The following is a 20538-nucleotide window of genomic DNA, read 5'->3' as shown; positions in this document are numbered from 1 at the left end:
TAACAGTTTTTAATACTATAGTATAAAAAACTGTTAGCTTACGACACTGTCTCTGTGATAAAAAAATGCAGCTATATAATACGTATGCTTATGAATTTTATCAAACAACCAAAGAATTTCATGTAAGGTCACTTCAACAAAGGAATTCTTTTATTTTTAGTCAACAACAAAGTTATTAACTATCATTAGTAAATTTACACGTCAGCGAGATATAAAAATTATCACTTGTAATTACACTCGAAGTTATTGTTATTTATATTTTTTTAACACGCAGTTCATTTTTATCGAATCTGAAGAAACGTTTATTTTTAAGAGCAATACAGTCATCTTCAAAAATATAGTTCAATATAAGTTTGGACACCATTTTGTACGCTTGTACTCTGTCATTGTAATATCCAATAAGTTATTTTTATTTTTATAATTATTCAAGACTCCAGTCATTAGAATTCATCATGATTCATCTCACAGTTTACTGCATTCTTATCGCTTACATTGTCTCGGTAAGAATGATATCTCAATAAATTAAATGTAAAGTATGGAATTGAACAAGAAGTGTTTGTATGTGGGAAATTATTCCCAACAGGGGAAAAGTCACAGGCCATTTTTTATAAAAACATAAACAGTGTCACCCTCATGCATCCTCATATGGGTCATAAGAGAAAGGAAAAATTTTTTACTCGGTTTTTTAGAGTTTTTCCTACTAGAGGACATTACACTGAACAAAAAATATTCGTATTGTGTAAAGTTATCTCCAACACGAGGAAAGTTACGGGCTTTTTCATAAAAATACCTAGACAGTGTCATCCTTATATATATTCATCCCCATACACAGTTAAAAATTTTCGGAGTGAACGCGGATTAAATCCGGAGTGAATACGAAGCGGATGCCTGCCCTAGTGAAAATTTTTCGGACATCTGTCCGAAAAACTCAGTTCTAGAGTTCTAAAGACTTTTTCAGAGTTCTAAAGACCTTTTCGGACAAAAGTCCGAAAAATTTTCACCAGGGTGTTTTTTTATTTATTTAATCCCCTCGGAGTGAAATTTACTTCTAAGGGGAATGTATTTTAATATTAAAACTCCGAATCAGTGAATGCGGATTGAAATAAAATCTACTCCGAATTTACTCCTGATTTTTTAGTCTATGGTTGTAACTCAGAAAAAAAATTTTTTGGGTTTTTTTTTCTGTACTGTCTATCGTATTTGTAAAGTTGTCAATAGATATCAATTTATTTACTGAACATTCAAAATTTAGGTAACTTGTCAGCCTTTATCCGAGTCGCATCAATATCCAACAGCTTACGATAAATCTGGTCACGAAATTCCCGCTGTGGGGATCCAGGATGCTGCCTACTTGGTCAGATTGTTATCAAAGTTAGCGGACTGTAAGCTGGAGGACAATGATGAAAATACAGTGAAACTTCGCACGGATTTAGAACAACAATATGCAGACAGATTAGTAGCTATCAATTTATCCGAATGGGTTCCGTCGCATATCAAAGCGATAAGAGAAAGTAGAAAAGTAGGACGTTTATAAAAAGTCAATTTTTCATCATTTTGAATTGACTGATTGGTTATTTATGTGATTCATTTTTACAGGAAAAATGTTCAGTGATGGGTTGAACGGTTTCAGCTTATGAATGTCTTGGGAACGATTATTTACCACAATTACGCAGAAAGTTCAAATTTCTGTCATGTTTAGCGAGGATTTTTTCTACAATTTTTTTTATAAGGAAAATAAATTTCAAGCAATAGCCGAAATTGGAACTTATAATGCCATCTTCCACAAATAAATTGTTTTTTTTTTGTCAATAACAAAGTCATTAACTATCATTAGTATTAACACGTCATCTATAGATAAAACTTATCACTTGAAACTTCAAGTCATTGTGGTTTATATTTTTTGAAATTCACATTTTCAATAATTAATTGTCAGTTACTAAAAATCTGTATAAAAATTTTATTAATGGTTTTCTCTAAATAAAATCGCCGAAAGTTCATGTGGACATAAACTAATATTCTGTGATTTCAGTAACGGCCCGAGGTTATTGAAAGTTAACGACGATTCATTAATAGTCCAGTCTTGAATGAAATTAAATAATTTCCCAATATTTATTTCGCCATTATCTGATACTTTGAAACGTCCAATGAGCTCATCACTCCAACAAGTATCGATAAGTTGACGATGTAATACTATACCAAGACTTTTAGCAGCATCTTCGGCTACCGAAAAGACACGAAGATTGGCAATGGACAAATCTACCGGGAGATCAAAATTTAGTGGAGTAAATTGGTCTTGATAATTATAATCAACTTCTAGTGTCGGCAGTAGGTGCATAGCGACAAGAGGATGTAGAACTTCATCTGACGCCAATAATCCACCAATAGAGAGCGCTCCTGCAGGATGATTTACTGATAAAGTGTTGCAGGATGGTTTCTTTTTTTCGAGCACTAGCATGAAGGCATGGTTTGTTGATAAATTATCAGTGACTCCTTGTGCAAGACCACGTGCATCGTCCTGCATGAGTCTACGGTCTTGCATTATCTGCAGAATCCATACGATTATTAATTTCGTCAATCATTTCATTTCTATCAGTATTTATTAAGGGGTCGTTCGTAAAATGCGTTCGCGCTTATAGGGAGGAAGGTCTGCCGCTTACTGTGACGAGATGCGACAAAGGGAGTCGGGGGTCTCAGGAAACGTGACGTTCGCAGCTCATCAAACAATTTTTGCAAATTTTTCTCTTGGTTTTTTTTAATTATATTTTTTTGTCATATCAACCGCGAAAGTTGGATTTTCGAGCAACATGCAGCGGGCGCAAACTATACGATTTCTGGCACTTTATAGTTTGGTTAACTTTTCTTGAACTTGTGTGAAAAGTAACTTCTCTCTCTCTATCTGTCTCTACATTTCTATAAGACTTAAAAATCTCCATTTAATCTAGCTTTGTTTTAACTCAAAAAGTTTTCAATTCTTGTGCTTTTAAATTAAATAAACAGTAATGAAACATTTTTTACCGTTTCTCTCTCAAATTCAACTTCCGCCGTTGATATGACAAAAAATTTTGTTCGATACTTTATGCTCAAAAGTAGGAACCCTGACAGATTTGAAGTGCAGGCACGCGTTTGAGGCTGCCCGGGCGGTTTTGAATTACCCTGGAATCACGGTGTACCCAGCCTGATTCCACGGTGGTTACACAGTGTACCCACCGTGATTCCACGTACATCGCGTAATCACCGTGGATACACCATGGAATCTCGGTGAATACACCGTGTAACTACCCTGGATCCACCGTGATTCCACCGTGTTTCCACTCCCAGGGTGTTTCCAGGGTGATTCAAAACCGCCAGGGTATGGATACATTCTCATCAAGACCTCATACTATATCCGGTCTTGATAAGAAAGCGCCCATAGCCTCAAACTCGTGACGTTACTTCAAGCCGTCAGAATCCCTACCGTTCCGTATACGTATCGAAAATAACTATTGCGTATATATTTCCGTCTTAAGGAAAAGGATCAAAAATGGTAAAATTTTACGTGAAGTATTTTACGAACGGCCTTTAATGAGGACTATGCTTACTTCAAATTGTCCAGAAGCCATGGATGCCGCTCCCAATGGCTGCCCTGTCACGATTGTTAATCGTGTTTGTTCATCTTGAATGTAACCAACTGATGGAAGAGGATAGTAATTAGCTTGGGTGGGTAATTTTGAAAATCTTTGGCGCTTAATCATCTAAAATAAAAGCATTAGTTAGTGAAAATTAAATAACTGATCAAATAATTCTACGCACATTAAGACCATTCAAATCGGTGAAGAACTCATCACCAGAAGATATATTTGTGCTTAAACGCATAACCAGTTCAAAATTTTCAGTCTCAGTAATATCAACTTTATTGGAAATATGAAGTCCTAGACCATCGCTTCCAGCTGAATTGAACAGCGTGTAAGTGTGCTTAATATGTGGCAGCAGTACAAATACTCTCGATAAAATAGGACCCGTGACCAAATGAATTACATGATCATCAGTCATGTTGATAGGTTCAGGATCTGGTTTATGTGGTATAAATAAATAAGCGCCGCTACGCTTAGTTCCATATTTAACGAATTCCAAATTTACTGACGTTGTTGTATTTCCATTTTTCAAGGATTTAAGAAACCCAGATTTTGAAAAATCAGCCGAAATATCCGGACGTTGTTTAATTGAAAATTCTTGTGCAGAAGGAATAATTTTGAAATCTTTAAATCCTGGTACATTTGACGGGGGAACTGTTGTATTGAATAGAGTTATATTAGCGAAATGAACACTTGGAGACACATTGTTGACATTTTTAACTGCATGGATCAGGTACGTATTGAGTCCAAAACCAGACACAGTTACGACAAATGATAATTCGTATTGTTTATTTGAAAGCTTTGCTGACCCAGTCCAAACGGGTGATATTTGACACTGTAATAGTTTACCGCGACTATTAGTGACTTTCACAAAAGGCGTTGATGTGATCAATGTCTGAACTCTCATTCGTCGTCGGGGTAATGAATTATAAATGATAACTCTTTTGAAAGGTTCATGGTCATCAAATGACAGGACGTGCCTATTATCAACACTGGTATTGTAAGAGCTAACTTGGTCTAGAGACAAATAAACCGATTCTGGTTGTAAAAGGGGGCTTCCGGTATTTATTAATAAATGCGCTGCTGATTGCTGGGTAATGTGAGCTGAATTATTGAGAGCAGCGATTGTTTTTTCAGCGTAATCTCGAACGACATGGTCTTTAGCTGTCCCTGTAATACCATCGTGATGCTGAAACAACGAGTGCCACTGCCTTGCTTCGGTAATGCGTTTCTCAAAATTACCTTCAACTAAATGCTTATGACCACTTGCCCATGCAATTGACGACAGTATTTCGGCCCCGCGCAATGCATCCAGAAGAACACGGTCGAGCCTTTTGTGAAAAGGTCGTGATGTATAATATCCGCTCCAGTAATCCTGGTTTTTGTCGGAGTAAGTGAAAAAGTCACCAGATAAACTTGGTAGCTCGTTGATATTTTTGTCATTACTTAGTGCATTGAAATAATCAGTTAGTGTCCCAAATTTAACATCGACGTTGAATCGCTCATTTTTATTCATATAGTCGAACAATTTTTGATGATTATCATACTGGGCATCCCATTCAAAGTCTGTATTATAGCGAAAGTCATCACCCAGTGGTGCTAAGACAACGTCTGATGTGTATAGTTCGGATTTTTTACGGTATTGGTCTAATAATAATTCAGCAAGCTCTGCAATGTTTTCATTTGTTACAGCTTTGGGTGACGTTTTGCCGTCACAACTGTTCCAGCCATTCTTTAATCGAAGAAAATCAAATTGACAACAAACATTTGGGTCTGGACCACAACTGTGTCCTATATCGTAGCTAACAAATGGCATCAAGTGTGTTAACATTTCTGACGATCCAGTGGTATCCCACAGTTGGCGCCATCTGAATTCAAGATTTCTATCTTTAGCCAAACGTTTTTTTACTGCATAGTGCACACGCTGAATGAGGGTATGTTTTAATCCTGAATTTTTAAGGAGGTAAGGCATAGTCGGTGATAACCCGAACGGGTCGATTGCCCAACCACTGGTGGGCTGATAGTCAAAATTTGTTTTCAACCATTGATGACCGACTGTTAGTTGAGTCAACTGTGCCATCCAGTGTGAGACGGCTTCATCTGGCATGACCCAACCCCCTGAAACTATTTCCAACTGTCCATCGGCAATCAAACGTTTAAATTTTTCGCGGGTTTCTTCCGACTGTTCGTCCCACCACATTTTCAAAAATGATATCTCAGCCCATATAAACTTTCTAAGCTTATTTTTTGACAATTTTACCACCATATTATCCAAAATATGCCGCGTTGTATCATCATAATAGTTCTCAAATGTTTTCAGCCATCCGGGATCGTTGTGCGAGTGAGGCATAACAATAACTTTTAGTTTTTTTTTAGGATTCCATTGTTCTTTGTCGTAAGTTATATCCCAACCCTGTGTCCAAACGCCACCTATTGGATTATCAAATTCTAACTGACGATACAAATCTAACATCTGGACATCGACTTCGGGTATTTTGCGCATGTCAATTTCACACGTCAATGGTTTTTTCGAAACAGCCAGTTCACGAGTTTCATTATTTGGCGGATGTTTGAAACTTTCTTTTATTGGATCCCGTATTTTGGGAACGTTATTTAAATCTTTCAATTTAATCGGTTTGTTTTTAAAATAAAACCGTTGACTCTAAAAAAGAAAATTTTTTTAAATATGCTCCTAATAGATACTATTTACTGAACATAAATTAGTATAAAAATATACATAAAATAACTTACAGAATCACTTATTTTTTGTACTTCCAACACGGACTTTTGATTGAATAAAAAATAAGTCATAAAAAAACACATAATGACACCACAGGTACAAATACTAACAAGTAATTTAAAATAGCGATGTTTCATTTTAATCATTGCTCACTGAATAACATTTATTTATAATTATCACAGATTATATCTCAGTATTTATAAATAATTATAATTTATTAAGGATAAAGTTATATTACATTACACTGTAGAGCGTTATTCTTCTTAAAACTTATAATTACTAAACGAAAACCTTTGGTAATTTGACATGGCATTAGTAAAGTGCCTTAAAAAAATGTTATATATATATATATATATATATATATATATATATATATATATATATATATATATATATATATATATATATATATATATATATACATATAAGAATTTGTTTCAAAGACTGTCATTAGTGACCATGTGTCCTGTTTTATTTTATCTAATCATTGAGGATGCGTCATAAGTCATAAGTAATTTTACGGTGTCATGTTGGAATAAAATTTAGTAGATAAAAAATCAATTAACGATATTAGATTTTCAGTGAAGAACCAATAAAAGTAGGCACGACTAAATGAAGTGAAGGTGATAAAATAATCATAAACGTCATAAAAATTTTCTGATAGTAAAATAAAAAAAAATAAAATAATTTTTTTTTTTTACCCATGCATGTAAATAGTAAAAAATTTGCGGAGTGAACGCGGATTAAATCCGGAGTGGATGCGGAGCGGTTGACTTTTGTAATTTATTTATTCCCAGAAATGAAATTTATTCCTAAGGGGAGTATTTTAATATTAAAACTCCGAATCAGTGGGAAGGCAGATTTAAATAAAATATATTATTATTAATTGAAATTTTTTATTTTGTGAAATTTGTGTTTTTGACAAGTTTTAGACAGGTATTTGGTCGAAATGTGTCCGAAAGACACTTCCTAGACACTTTCCAGACATTTCCCAGACACTTCTCAGATATTTCCCAGACATTTCCCAGATACTTCCCAGACACTTCTCAGATATTTCCCAGACATTTCCCAGATACTTCCCAGACACTTCTCAGATATTTCCCAGACACTTCCCAGACACTTTCTATATACTTTCCATCGAGATGACTGATTGATGACCGATAGATTACTTTCTGAAAACTGACAAATAACCAATTTCAAGTAGTCAAAGTTTACAAGCATGAATATCATTGGACTTGTAAACTTTAGGTGAACCTTCAGACGCCACCGTCCATCTTACGGCTTTAAATAAATTATATTATTATTAATTGAAATGTTTTATTATGTGAAATTTGTGTTTTTGACAAGTTTTAGACAGGTATCTGTCTGGTCGAAATGTGTCCGAAAGACACTTCCCAGACACTTTCCATCGACTTTAAATAAAATCTAGATCACTCCGAAATCACTTTGCTAGAAAAATAAACTCCATATTTATTCATTATTCGGAGTGATTTTTTTAAAATCTCCGGATCTCCGAGTGAATTCGGATTTAAATAAAATATGCAATCACTCCGAATGTACTCCCGGTTTTTCACTGTGTTCTCTATGGACCTCGGTATAAAAAATTTGGGAGAATCAAATGCATTGTCAAAGAATTTGAAGAAAAATAATAAGTCTATTTTGTAACAGACAAGAAATTGTCATCTTCTGTTCAATTTAGAATTTTTTTTAATTGATGGTAAGTCTCATCCGAGCTTTCAATCGTCAGGATTAAGCGCCGGACTCTGCACTGACAGAAGGCAATCGAAATTTCTTTAGTATCGTGTGTAGATGTCGGCTGCCTTGTACCATTATTCGATAATCACGTTATTTATCTGCGAGTTTAAACTCCTAAATTTTCTAAAATTCATTTTATTTTCTGCCTTATTACATTTTCATAAGAAAATTCAAATATTTAAATGTCTAAGCTAATGTTCTTCCACAATTCCTCGTAATTAATATTTAATTATCATCCCAATACTTCTAAATCGCTTAATAAATATATCAATCTCTCGATCGTCATCATTTCCATCAATTCCTTTCTGTTCAAAATTTTATTTATTGACTTTCAAGTAAAAAAAATATTTTCCAAACCCTGTAAGAAAAATTAAAGGAGTATGAAGTTGCGGTAGGGCAGCCCTAGACCCTTCTTACCGTCAGTTTATTTCACGCCGCCTCTAGATGCAGACGTTTTTTGTGTCGACGCGGCACTTTTTAAAAATTTTCAAATAAAATATCGATAATTATACACAATGTAAAAATAATATTTTAAACAAACGTCAGACAATTTGTGGTTTTAATGTGAACATTTAGTTGCTGTTTCATTCGACTATCGAAGTTCAAATTTAGTAAGTCTTCTAAAAAATTATTTAATTACTGTCTACTTAAAAAATTACTAATTTTAATTCCTAAAATTAATTCATTTTTATTTTAAATCCGTCAATTAAATCGCGTATTTTATTACTAAAAAAAAAATATAAAAAAATGAAACCGAGTTCTAATTTATATTCCAATTCTTGGAGTTTCATGTTATGTCTGATGACCTTGTCCTGTAATAGTAAGCTTGTAAGTGAAGCAATATATATTTCACAGTCTCATTTATTACAGAAACCGTGAAATAATTTAAACTTTAATATTAATAAAATTAATATTTACTCGGTATTTTTAAACTCCATTTATTTTCCAATTAAAAATTTTTTTTCTAGTCCATTTGATCTCAGTCATAGTCAATTATTAAATTCACACAAAATCCAGCCATGAGCTGAATAAAAAATACAAAATTTGTTAATTAGGATCAAAAAAAATTTTAGGTCCTTAATTATATAATTTTATTGATAAGTACTGACTGATATCAATGATAAATAAAAGTACTTGGGAGTGAAAAAGATGACACTAGCAAGTTGGAGTGAGTGGAAATGAGAGGGAGAGAGTGAGGCGGACATATATGGTCGGGGGTTCGGAAAGCTCAGATTACGCAGACGGCGCTAACCATTTGCATGATGATGTTGCCTCGCCTCATCTCATCTCACACTGGTGTTCTACACACCAAAATCTCATCTCAGTTTAACCTGACAACATTTACTCACTTTAATACTTTTAATAATAAAAATAATAATATATTATTAACATTTGCTGAAAAATATTTTATCTTTACTCTTCTTCCCGCTCTTTTTACCCATCGACTGAGGTCTTTTATTATTTGATTACTTTTTTTTTATATTTTCTTATCCATACGCTGTACACATATCAACTAAACCGTGTACTAGTGGTATAGCGTCGCCACTGTTGCAGCCAAAAATATCAAGCATGTGGATAATACTTCCAAGAGTTAAGAAAAAGAACAAGAAGGCGGGCTATCGTTATTTTCAGATTATTCGATAAAGTATTTTGTTAAAAAAATATCATTTAGTCAATTGCAATAAAATTTCTCACGTATGATTTTTTTTGTTTCAAATTGTCAAAAAAATGATTGATAATTACGAGAAGTCAGTAGACTATTTTTTAAATTATTTTGAAAATCAAAATTTCATTTTTTTTTTTTTAAATAGTAAGTGTGTAAAACAAATAAATGGTAAATGAATGATTTATTGTTTACCAGGACAATATAGTCAGGTATCTCTGGGTCCTGTCCTCGCACTCATAACATCTATTTCCAGAACTTACTGGGATTTAATTTTAGAAGCAACGTTCCATATACTTGCGCGTGCTCTTCTCGTCGCCCACTCGTGTCGGTTTGTGACGGTAGTTATACCAGAACTTTGAAATTTAAAAAAAAAATAAATAAAAGTATGTAATGATATAAATATTTAAAACCAGACAACAAATTACTCATGAGAAAAATATTTTATTAGATAATATATCGTAACATATTTGTTTATTTGTTTTATTAAAAGTATCTGAGGCTATTTTAGAATAAATTTATTCGGTTATCAATCCAACTGTGACATAGCTTAGGAAATTTATTCAGAACTCGGCCGTTCATCATACGACGAGCTGCTACGGTCATGTTGCTGAAGAACTAGCTCTCGATCCACCCTCTTGGCCCACTAAATTTTACAAGATCATGCGATGTGTACGTACAAATAGTAATCAGTCAACTTGTTGATATTAATCTTCTTTTCTGCTGTTTGTGTCATATTTATTCTTTATTATCATCATTATTACAATAATAATGTAACAGATAATGCCAGTACACTGTAAAAAATTTACGGAGTGAACGCGGATTAAATTCGGAGTGAATGCGGATTAAAATTAAATGCACATCACTCCAAAATCACTCCGCTGAAAAAGCGAATTCCTTAATTATTCCCTATGCAGAGTAATTTTGTTTTCAACTCCCCTGACTAAAAGATTCAAAATGATTAGAAACGATCAGAACAATTAAAAACGATTCAATTTTACTACTTTCTAGATATACATTCATAATTGAGTGAATCGTTTGTTTAATTAGGGTCTGGAACTCCAAGTGACGGAGAGAATTGGGATTTAAATGAAATCTGTAATCACTCCAGATTTTTTAGGATTCAAATCCGGAGTGAATGACTGTTTATTTATTTAATCGCCTCAGAGTGAAGTTTACTCCGAAAGGGAGTTTATTTTAATATTAAAACTTCAAATCAGAGTGAATACGGATTTAAATAACATCCAGATTTCTCCGAAACCACTCCATTGAAGAAAAACTCCCTATTTATTCGCTCTGCAGAGTAGTTTTGTTTTTAACTCTGGAGTGCCGGAGTGAATTCGATTCAAATAACATCCAGATCACTAATTTACTCCCGATTGTTACAGAGTAAAATTTATCTGAAAGATAGTAAACCTAGAAATTTATCTATTGACTGTTTATCAAAATTAAATAGCATCCGGTAATTTTTTAAATCTAATTATAAATTCAACGTTAGCTTAATTGTGTTAATAAATTTAGTATTACTCGCAGAAAATATATAAATATATTAATGGATTTATATTTCCGCCAGTGGAACTATTTGTTTGTGATTTTCCTATTATTTTTTTCCGATCATTCAGTTGACTTGGAAATTGAATATGAAATCAAATAAAAATTAATTTTTCATATTTTTTTTCAATAGTATAAAATCACAGTATAAAATTTTGCTATGCATTAACTTTTTGATTACGGAAAGTTCCACAGCTTAGTCTTTATTTTTTTTATTTAAAGTATATTTATTTTATTTTTCTCCTATAAATAGAAGTCACTAAAAATATTTTATATAAAAGTGGAGTCAACTGTTTTGACATTCGATAATTTTATCAATTTTTGAATTAATTTTTATCGTAAACAATGATATTAATAATAAGACGATTAATAATAGACTCATTAAAAAAAAAAAGTTAAAAAAAACTTTTTATTTGAAGATAATCTTAGATCCTAGTATACTATATAGAGTGAAATAAGATAAAGTGACTAGAAATGTGTAAATAAGTATCAAAGGAAACGTGCGCCAGAGACGGATTTTAAGTACATTGACCCGGAATAAAACTTCAATTCTTCTTTACTCAACGTAAATTAACCCAAAAATCGTAATTAATATTACACTGTAAAAAAGGACCGGGGTAAGTCCAAGCGGTGTAGGTGTTAAAATTTGCGGTGTTAAATTTCAACACCGAAAGCGGTGTCAAAATAACTCCGCCGCCGGTGTAAATATTTTTCACCGATGTTAAATAAAATTTTCTGGTGTTAAAATATTTTACTTAGTGTGTGTGCGTGTGTGTTCATGTGTTTTTGAGTGTGGGCGCGTGTGTGTGCGTGTGTGAAAATATTTTTTGCGTTTTATATAAGTTTTCCAAAGTTAATACTCTGAGCGGATGCAGTTTTACACCGGTTTAACACCGCCGGATTACTCCTCCTACACCTGTGTAATTTTATTTTGACACCGGGTGGAGTTAAAATGAGTCCATTTTTAACACCGCTCTTTCTACAGTGTAATATCAATCTAAATAATATCCAACAGCTGAATAATTTACCCAAAGTCATTTAGCAAGAATTCATACCCCGACCCATCCTAACATAAAATACCGACTCTAGTAATTAAAATTTTCGGTCCTGCCGTAACTAATAATTTATCATCCAAAATTAGCTTCTGTAGTAAAAATGAAATTTAAAAAATAATTAAATGAGTAAATAAAAATCTGCCAACACTTTTCAAGTACGCGTTTGAAGCTGAGTCACCCGAGTGGAGTAACTCGAATAAAAAAAATATTAAAAAGAGATCTGAAGTTCTCGAGCTGTTATCCCCCAGGAAAAAATCCTCAGGTAATTTTATGATGTTAACTTTTGTGTTACGAGGCGAATGTAAGAGCGAGTCTATCCAAGCTTTGACGACAGCTGCTGAGGTGGTAGAGTGTAAGAGAAGAGAGGAGAGAGCAGTATAAGCACAGTATCATCAGGCCTTCGCTATACATTCTAATACATAAAGATAGATTAAGCGGTGAGGGGCAATCGCGTATATTTAGAAAAGTGCTCGGGTTGCCAGAAGACCAAGATGCCTGTAAGCTATATAGTTACGATTTAAACACACGTTATTATACAGAGTGCAATTTTATTATTCTCTCACTCACTTGGTTTCGTAATTTATATCTGGCTATTTGTCTCGGTTATTCGTTCATATAATATTAAAGCTTGCAAAACAATTTCACCGGTAACTTTTATTGGATGGGATAGAATACAACTTGATAATTATATCATTAAGTTTAGTTTAGTTTAGTTTAGTTTCGCTGCCTGGGAAGTGGAGGCCAAGAAGAAATTTTCATTATTTATAAATTCAGAAACTAAGTTCTGGAGATCATCGTCGTTGCCCTTGACTCGTTTTCTTCTTTACTTCTCTCTTTATATTACCAGCTAAGCGGGTTTACAAAATGTGCTTCGACTGACACGTTGCAGTGCACTCGTGCTTCGTCTTTACTCTACCAATGGAGCTTTGCTGTATAATAGGAATAGGAATAGGTGATATTAGTATGGGTGCTGATGTTGTATAGTAGAGCAGACCTTGGCTGTGCTGGTTAATGTTGAGCACAGTCACACGACACGATGACCCATTTGGAAACGGGGGTGGATACATCAAGTTGTTTTTTTAGTTTAATTACATTCAAATTTATTTGTAATGCGAAAATAAAATTATTTATAATAAATAGAATTTGCAGAGAAAAAAATTTCTTGGAGTAAGAAATATTTTTCAGTATTAAGTGAAGAAAAAAGTTTTCTTATGGCTAAAAAAAATTTCTCGTCCCGATAAATTTTTTTGAGCGAGTAAAAATTTTTTGCGCCAAGAAATCCATTTTTCTGTGGAAATTTTTACTTAATAATTTTAAAAAATGGGCTAAATACTCTATCAAAAATTAACGGAGTGAATGCGAATTAAATTCGGAGTCAATTAGAAATGAAATTCATCCCGAAGGAGAGTTTATTTTAACATTAAAACACCCAATTGAAGCGGATGTGAATTAAAATAAAATCCACATCACTCTGAAATTATTCCGCAAAATAAAAATATTCACTATTGACTCCGCATACGCAGTGATCTATTTTTTAAACTCCGGGAGTGTGAATTCGAATTGAAAGACAATCTGCCTTCACTCCCGATTTTTTACACCGTAACGTAACGAATAAATAAATTATCTACCCGAGTCAAAAAACAAATTCTAGTTTAGTCCTCAAAAGCCTCAATTCCTATGATGTTTTATTTGCCGCCCAGAAAGTAACTCTACTTTAGTACTAAAAATCCTCAAGAACTATGAGGTCTAAATTTTGAATTATAAGTAAGACCTCAAAATCCTCAAGGAATAAAAAGTTATATTTTGGACTTTGAAAAATTTTAGATAGAAAAGGGAGGGAAGAGAAAACGTCGAATGAGACTTTTGAGGTTCAAAAATTTGGATAAAATTATTCCTGTATGTTTTGAGTATTTTGAGGCTCTGATTCAGATTATGTTATTCCAGTTTAGTCCTCAAATCTTAAAATTCTAAATTGATCCTCAAAAACCTCAGTGAGAATTTCGAGACTTAAATCCGAATTTATTTTTTGACTCGGGTATGGCCGTAGAGAAAATTATTGGCAATAAATTTTAAGGAAGATAATTATTATGTAATTGAAAACGAATATGTGTTCAGTCGACAATATATATGAGGGAAAAAGTTTGAGTATTTATAAAAAGAATGAATGAGTATTTCCGATGAGTTATCAGTAAAATCTTTGACATTGTCGGCGTGTGTCTTTTCGCGCGGGTGGTGCAATTAGAACAACCGTGGGCGTACATTACGACTGGGCAACGTTATACCTGTACACTCACCAGCATCCTGATGCTATAAATGAAAAGACAAAATTCCGCGGGTACATACGGTTAGTTTAGTTTATTTTTTGAACTTAAATAAAAGAGAGACAAGGCCAATAGTCGAGTAACAACTATACGACTTAAACTATATATACGTCAGTTAAGAGTATGACTATCACGTGGATTGTTAACTGATGATTAACAATTGTTTTTCGGCTCTATGCTTCACTTGAATTGTTTTACTCACTCTTTTCCTCTATTAATTTCTATTTTCGGAGCATACTTATATTTAAATTGAATTTTAACTTTGGGAACTCCTTTGCAATGATCACGGGTCATCGTCATCCGCCGATGACGATTTTATTTTAGTCACGTTGTTATTATACTCATCCTCATGTGCTTTATATTATTCATTTTATCTACTACTCTAAATAAATATATTTCGTAATTATTTATTTTTTTTTTTTTGACAATTATTTGAATCCGTAATTAAAATCAAATTAATTAATGAAATAATCGGCAAAAAAAATTATTATTTAATTTGAATTAAAAAATTTACTATTGAAAAATAATAAAATAGAGGGCAGATTACAAAAACAATAACGTTTTGTAAAAAAAAAAAAAGAAAGAAAAGTTGAGAAATCTTGAGAGTGGGAGGTGAAATCGGCGGCGAATCGGGCTGACGATGCATGAACGTAAGTCTGAAGTATAAGATCAAGATTTAGTTCGTTTAGTTCGCGCGCGGGGCCACGGCGATTGAAACGGCCGACGGAGCGACGACAAACGGACACGAGACAGCGGTGAAAATAAAGACAGAGGCTAATAAAAGAGATAGAGAGAGAGAGCTAAAGAAGTAGAAAAAAGAAAGAGTGGGCGGTTTAAAAAAGTGGAGGGGAAAAGAGCGGGTGTAGATAAAAAAAAAAATTTTTTTTACCATCAGGGAGGGAGATCACAGTGGCAGCCTGACGAGTAGTGAGAATAAATAGTGACGAATATAATTATTGTTTGACGAATCAACGAAGCATCGAACAACGAGAGACCGATCGCGATTTTTAACGACATTCTTCACGGCTGCTTCATTATTATTGTTATTATTTTAATATTTTATTTACTGACATTACTTGAAATTTTTTTTAAATTTATAACTGCGTTTTTTGACGGATTTATTTGTCATACAAGCAACTTTGTGCGTGGAAGAGAGAGGGAGAGACTCTCTTCTTCGAACGAGTGCTTATTAAGGCAAAGTGTGCAAGTTCCCCGTTAATTACTACACCTTAGGACTACTTTGTTAACGCTATTTTAAACAAGTAAGTTTTATTTGAAAAAGAAAGTAATAATAACAGTAATAATAATAATAAATAAATAAATAGAACGAGGTAGATTGCGTAAGTGAAAATAAAAATTGTGAATTTAAAAATATATTAAAATTTTTTTTTTAAATATATATTATAATAAATAATAATCAGTGATTAACAGTGCATTGAGGATAATAATTATTGGTAAAAGAGTGTGAGTGATTTAAATGAATTTAATTGTTGCGTAATCATCTATCAAGTGCCAGTTTCATTCGGGATTTAATTATAAAGTTCATTATATTTGCTACCAAGTTTTCATCCAGTGGTTTATTATTATTATTATTATTTTTATTATTATTATTACTATTATTATTATTATTATTATTATTATTAGCATTAGTATTAATTAGAAGTTAAAATTTTTTTAAAAATTTAAATTAACCGCTTCGAGGTAAAGAGAATCGGAAATCGATTGGGAAATAAATTAGAGGATGTAAATTAAATTTAAAAAAAAAATTTCTCGTGAGTCTTGCGCTCAGAAGAAACTTCGTGAGACTGTCGGGCTCTATTCGTAGCGTCAATCTAGGTATCTAGGCTCGATGTCCATGTATTTTTAGAGAACGGTAATGTGAGGAGGAGAAGAAAACGTACAAGCAATTTTGTCGTTTCTCAAGCTCTCAAATCCCTCAGATTAAATCCCCATAGTTTATAGTACACTCTCAATTTACCTCACACTAATCCTTCAATTCTGCTCTTGCTAAATTTCATTCTCCTCCAAATCGTATTATATTCTGAGAAACAAAAATATAAAAATCGCGTGGGCGCTCGACAGAAAATACCATCGTCTCACTGGCTTGTTTCTCGGATTTAAAAATATCTGCATACCGAAAAAAATCCCGCCCTCCCTCGGAATATAAATAAAAATAAAAATAAAAAAACCAACGATTAAGTGAAAAAAAAATTTTCATTCCCAACCTGTCATTCGTCTGTCTATTAAACTTTTCTCTACTTGCTTCTGAGTGATAAATTCCCATACCAGTCAGACCGCGAAATTTGAATTTTTTTTTTAGTAAATTAAATCACTTACTAATTAAGTAATTGATTAATTAGATTTATTTTTTATTAGATTATTTGGTGATGAAATAAAATAAATAGACTATGGGTCATAAATTAACAAATATATATATTGCACGATTATTCATCTGTATTTAAATAAATTACCGTGAGTCATTTATAAATTATAAAATATATATTTTAATTTTAAAAGGATGACACGTAATATTTAAGCGACATATGATGAAGCTGATGATTGGTATCTTATTGCAAGCCATGATTGAAGTACTAAAATAGATTTGCAATGCGAACAATTATCCATGTCGAAGATCTAGATTATCCCAATCTTCATTTTTATGACCCTATTTATACAGCAATACATATATATATACATATAAATACATGGATGTATTAAAAATGTTTGCGCGTGTGTGTACAGTTTGAGAATACACAATAATTTATAAGTAAACTGTTGGCAAAAATAGAACGCCAGTGTAAGAATGTAAGCGAAAATTTTCGAGGGGCAGCGATCTCGAGTATTCCCGCGGCCTATTGCCAACTCTTACAGCGCAAATTGTATCACTAGTTCTATAATTTTTGTCTTACACTCTTATTACACATCCACTCTCTTTTATCTTTCGTCAGATAAATTATTTCATTTCCGTTTAAATTGTTGTTATAATTGCTACGGGTGTTTTTATAAATTAAAACCCGGTTGTATCAGTGGGCGCTTGAGTTATTAGTCGTAAAAGAGTGACAAAAAAATGATTATGAATATGCATAGAGATGTCTCGTCATGTCAGACGTAATAACCGTTCACTAAGATAACTGAGCTGTCTATTTCGAGCTAAGAGGTGTATTAATAATAGGAACTTTGCGTCATCAGTCTGCTTTGGTTATGATTAATGATCTGATCACTAATAATATTTATAGCTAATTTTTATTTATTTATTATTACCTAATATAGAGAAAAATGTATCACTATATTAAGGTCAAAGTAACAAATATTTAAAAAATTTTTTGATCCAGAAGTTAACATGATGTGATACTGAAATTAGCCGACGTCTAATAATTTTTTGATTTTTTAAAAAACGACAAATTATGAAAAGAAAAATATTTTAAAAAATGGCACTTGTAGTCTTTTAAATTTTCTACATGTGCATATTTTTAGTTTTTTTTTTTCTTCAAAATTAATTGTTTAAAAAAAAATCCAAAAATTTTTTATGGTCTGCAAACTTCAGGACCGTTAACATGATACTGAAGTTAGCCGACGTCTAATAATTTTTGGATTTTTTTTTTCAACAAATCAATCAGAAAAAAAACAAAAATAAAAATATGCACATGTAGAGAATTTAAAAAACTACAGGTGCAATTTTTTCAAATTTTTTTTTTTTATAATTTACTGTCTAAAATAAAATCCAAAAATTATTAGACGTCTGCTAACTTCAGTATCATGAAGTTAACATGATACTGAAGTTAGCCGAAGTCTTATAATTTTTGAATTTTTTAAAAAATGATAAATTAAAAAAAAAAAAATATTTAAAAAAATTGCACTTATAGTCTTTTTAATTTTCTACGTGTGCATTTTCTCTTCAAATTTAATTGTTCAAAATAAAATCCTAAAATTTTTAATTGTCTGCTAACTTTGGGATCATAAGTTAACAGGCAGTCAATAATTTTCGGATTTATTTTTCACCAAATGAATTACAAAAAAAAAAAAAAAAACTAAAAATATGCACATGTAGAATATTGAAAAAACTGTAGGTGCAATTTTTAAAAATATTTATATTTTATAATTTATCGCTTCGAAAAAAATCCAAAAATTATTAGACGTCGGCTGACTTTAGTATCATAAATTTTTTGACCCTCACACTGTGAAAAATTCCCAATAAATTTAACTATGGGTGCATAGTAACACCGGACTATAAGAAAACTGATTCGAAATTTACAAGTGTCTCATCGTAAACGTATGCGCAGACTACACGATTGTGGCTTATGCGCATACGTTTACTATGGGACACTTGTAAATTTTGTACTCGTTTTCTTATAGTCCGGTGTTACTATGCACCCATAGTAAAATTTGTTGGGAATTTTTCACAGTGCAGTTAAAGTTAAAAAAAACCTTAATATTAAAAATAAATAAATGAAATTTTAATTAATTGATTGACTGGTCAAAAAATAAATAAATAAAATTACGTTTCAGAAAGTAAAACAAGGAGGAAGAAATAAAATAGTTAACCGAAAATAATAGGGCGCAAAAAGGCGCTCGTCAGTTTGAATGTTGCCATCAGGAGAGTCGTGTAATTAAAGTGACACCAGCCGGAATAATTTATTATTTAAAATAAAATATCTAAAATAAGGGTGACACCCCGTTATCACAATGGGGGTCGCCGACGATTTCGCGCCCAGCTTCACGCAGAAGCCTCAGCTTCGGCAGGAGGATGAGGGCAATCGTCTTATCTTCGAGTGTCAGCTCGTAAGTTCTCCGAAACCCGAAATTTCGTGGTTTCGCGGCGATGAACAGCTTAAAGAGGACACTCGGACGAACTTCAAAATTCAAAGTGTCGGGACCAACAAGTTCCTCGTTGTTCTTGAGATTGATGATGTTATTGAAACGGATGCTGGACTCTACAAGGTCAAGGCCATGAACAAAATGGGCGAGGTCGCTGCGTCGATCAACTTGAACTTCAGTCGTAAGTTTTTTTTTTTTATTTATTTACTTGTCTGTCTATCAGCTATTCGATATACACTTTGTTTAGTTCATTCTCTAGTATCTTTATTTTTATTTTTTTTTTTTAATTAAAAATATATATTTAGGCAGAGGATAATTTAAATTATATTTTACAGCAATGGACGAGCCTAGAGAAAAGTGAGTTTAATGCTCATAAATAGAGACAGTGTGTGCTAAAAAAAGTCAATTTATAAAATTGATTTTTTGTAATTTAAATTTAAAAATGCTTTTATCATTAAATACTTTCTCATATTTTTTTCACTATCTCTATACTTTTCTGGCTACTTGATACTTTATTATTGCAATTTTTTTTTCTTGCTTAAAAAAATATTTACATGCATTTAACACTTTGAAGCTTTATTTTTAATTGAGCTTTATTTTTTTCTTTTTTTACTTTTAGCCGTTTCACCGAACAAACGGTGAGTGCTTCATAAAATTTATTTTTCAAAACTAACAAATTTCGATGAATTTTTTTTTATACGTGTGTTTTATTTAAATTTTCATTTTTAAAAAGTGTCTACTAATTAATTTTCTAATTTTTTATATTTATTTATTTATGTAATTGACAAAAAAAAAAAATTACAGACAAATCGACGGAATCGCACCGACTTTTGCGAAAAAACCGGCTATAAGACAAGAAGATGATGGAAAAAGATTACTATTTGAATGTCGTATTACTGCTGATCCCACACCTAAAGTTTCGTGGTTTCATGATGGGAATCTCGTTAAAGATTCACCGAGACACAAGGTATTTATTTTTTAAAAATTAGACACCGCGTTATGCCAAAAGAGCGATATACAAAATTTC

The 20538-nt window shown here is 32.3% G+C and overlaps 3 protein-coding genes across 21 annotated transcripts in view; 2 read left to right on the top strand and 1 right to left on the bottom strand.

Moving 5' to 3' along the window:
• The first annotated feature begins 268 nt into the window (after positions 1–268).
• LOC130666776 (uncharacterized) lies at positions 269–1998 on the top strand. Its single transcript, XM_057468036.1, has 3 exons — positions 269–500; positions 1253–1519; positions 1597–1998. Exons 1-3 carry the CDS (start codon positions 453–455, stop codon positions 1618–1620), a joined length of 339 nt encoding a protein of 112 aa, XP_057324019.1. The 5' UTR covers positions 269–452; the 3' UTR covers positions 1621–1998.
• LOC130666775 (alpha-mannosidase 2-like) lies at positions 1514–6636 on the bottom strand. Its single transcript, XM_057468035.1, has 4 exons — positions 6363–6636; positions 3790–6273; positions 3579–3731; positions 1514–2542 (listed from the first exon to the last, which is right to left on the bottom strand). The coding sequence occupies exons 1-4, from the start codon at positions 6495–6497 to the stop codon at positions 1961–1963; spliced, it is 3354 nt and encodes a 1117-aa protein (XP_057324018.1). The 5' UTR covers positions 6498–6636; the 3' UTR covers positions 1514–1960.
• Positions 6637–15381: 8745 nt separating this feature from the next.
• Positions 15382–20538, top strand: part of LOC130666522 (twitchin) — a 59016-nt gene continuing 53859 nt past the window's right edge. For 9 of the 19 annotated variants that reach the window (XM_057467603.1, XM_057467607.1, XM_057467614.1 and 6 more), the window contains exons 1-4: positions 15382–15958; positions 19203–19692; positions 19847–19868; positions 20316–20478. In XM_057467603.1, coding sequence (XP_057323586.1) covers positions 19380–19692; positions 19847–19868; positions 20316–20478 — 498 coding nt within the window. In that variant the 5' untranslated portion in view covers positions 15382–15958; positions 19203–19379. Of the gene's footprint in view, positions 15959–19202; positions 19693–19846; positions 19869–20130; positions 20150–20315; positions 20479–20538 lie in introns of all 19 variants that reach the window. The other 10 variants (XM_057467620.1, XM_057467617.1, XM_057467615.1 and 7 more) reach the window with 2 other exon arrangements.

Source organism: Microplitis mediator, chromosome 4 (assembly GCF_029852145.1).
Source record: "Microplitis mediator isolate UGA2020A chromosome 4, iyMicMedi2.1, whole genome shotgun sequence".
NCBI lineage: Eukaryota > Metazoa > Arthropoda > Insecta > Hymenoptera > Braconidae > Microplitis > Microplitis mediator.
The sequence above is the reverse complement of the archived record's forward strand: the minus strand, read 5'-3'. Positions and strand labels throughout refer to the sequence as shown.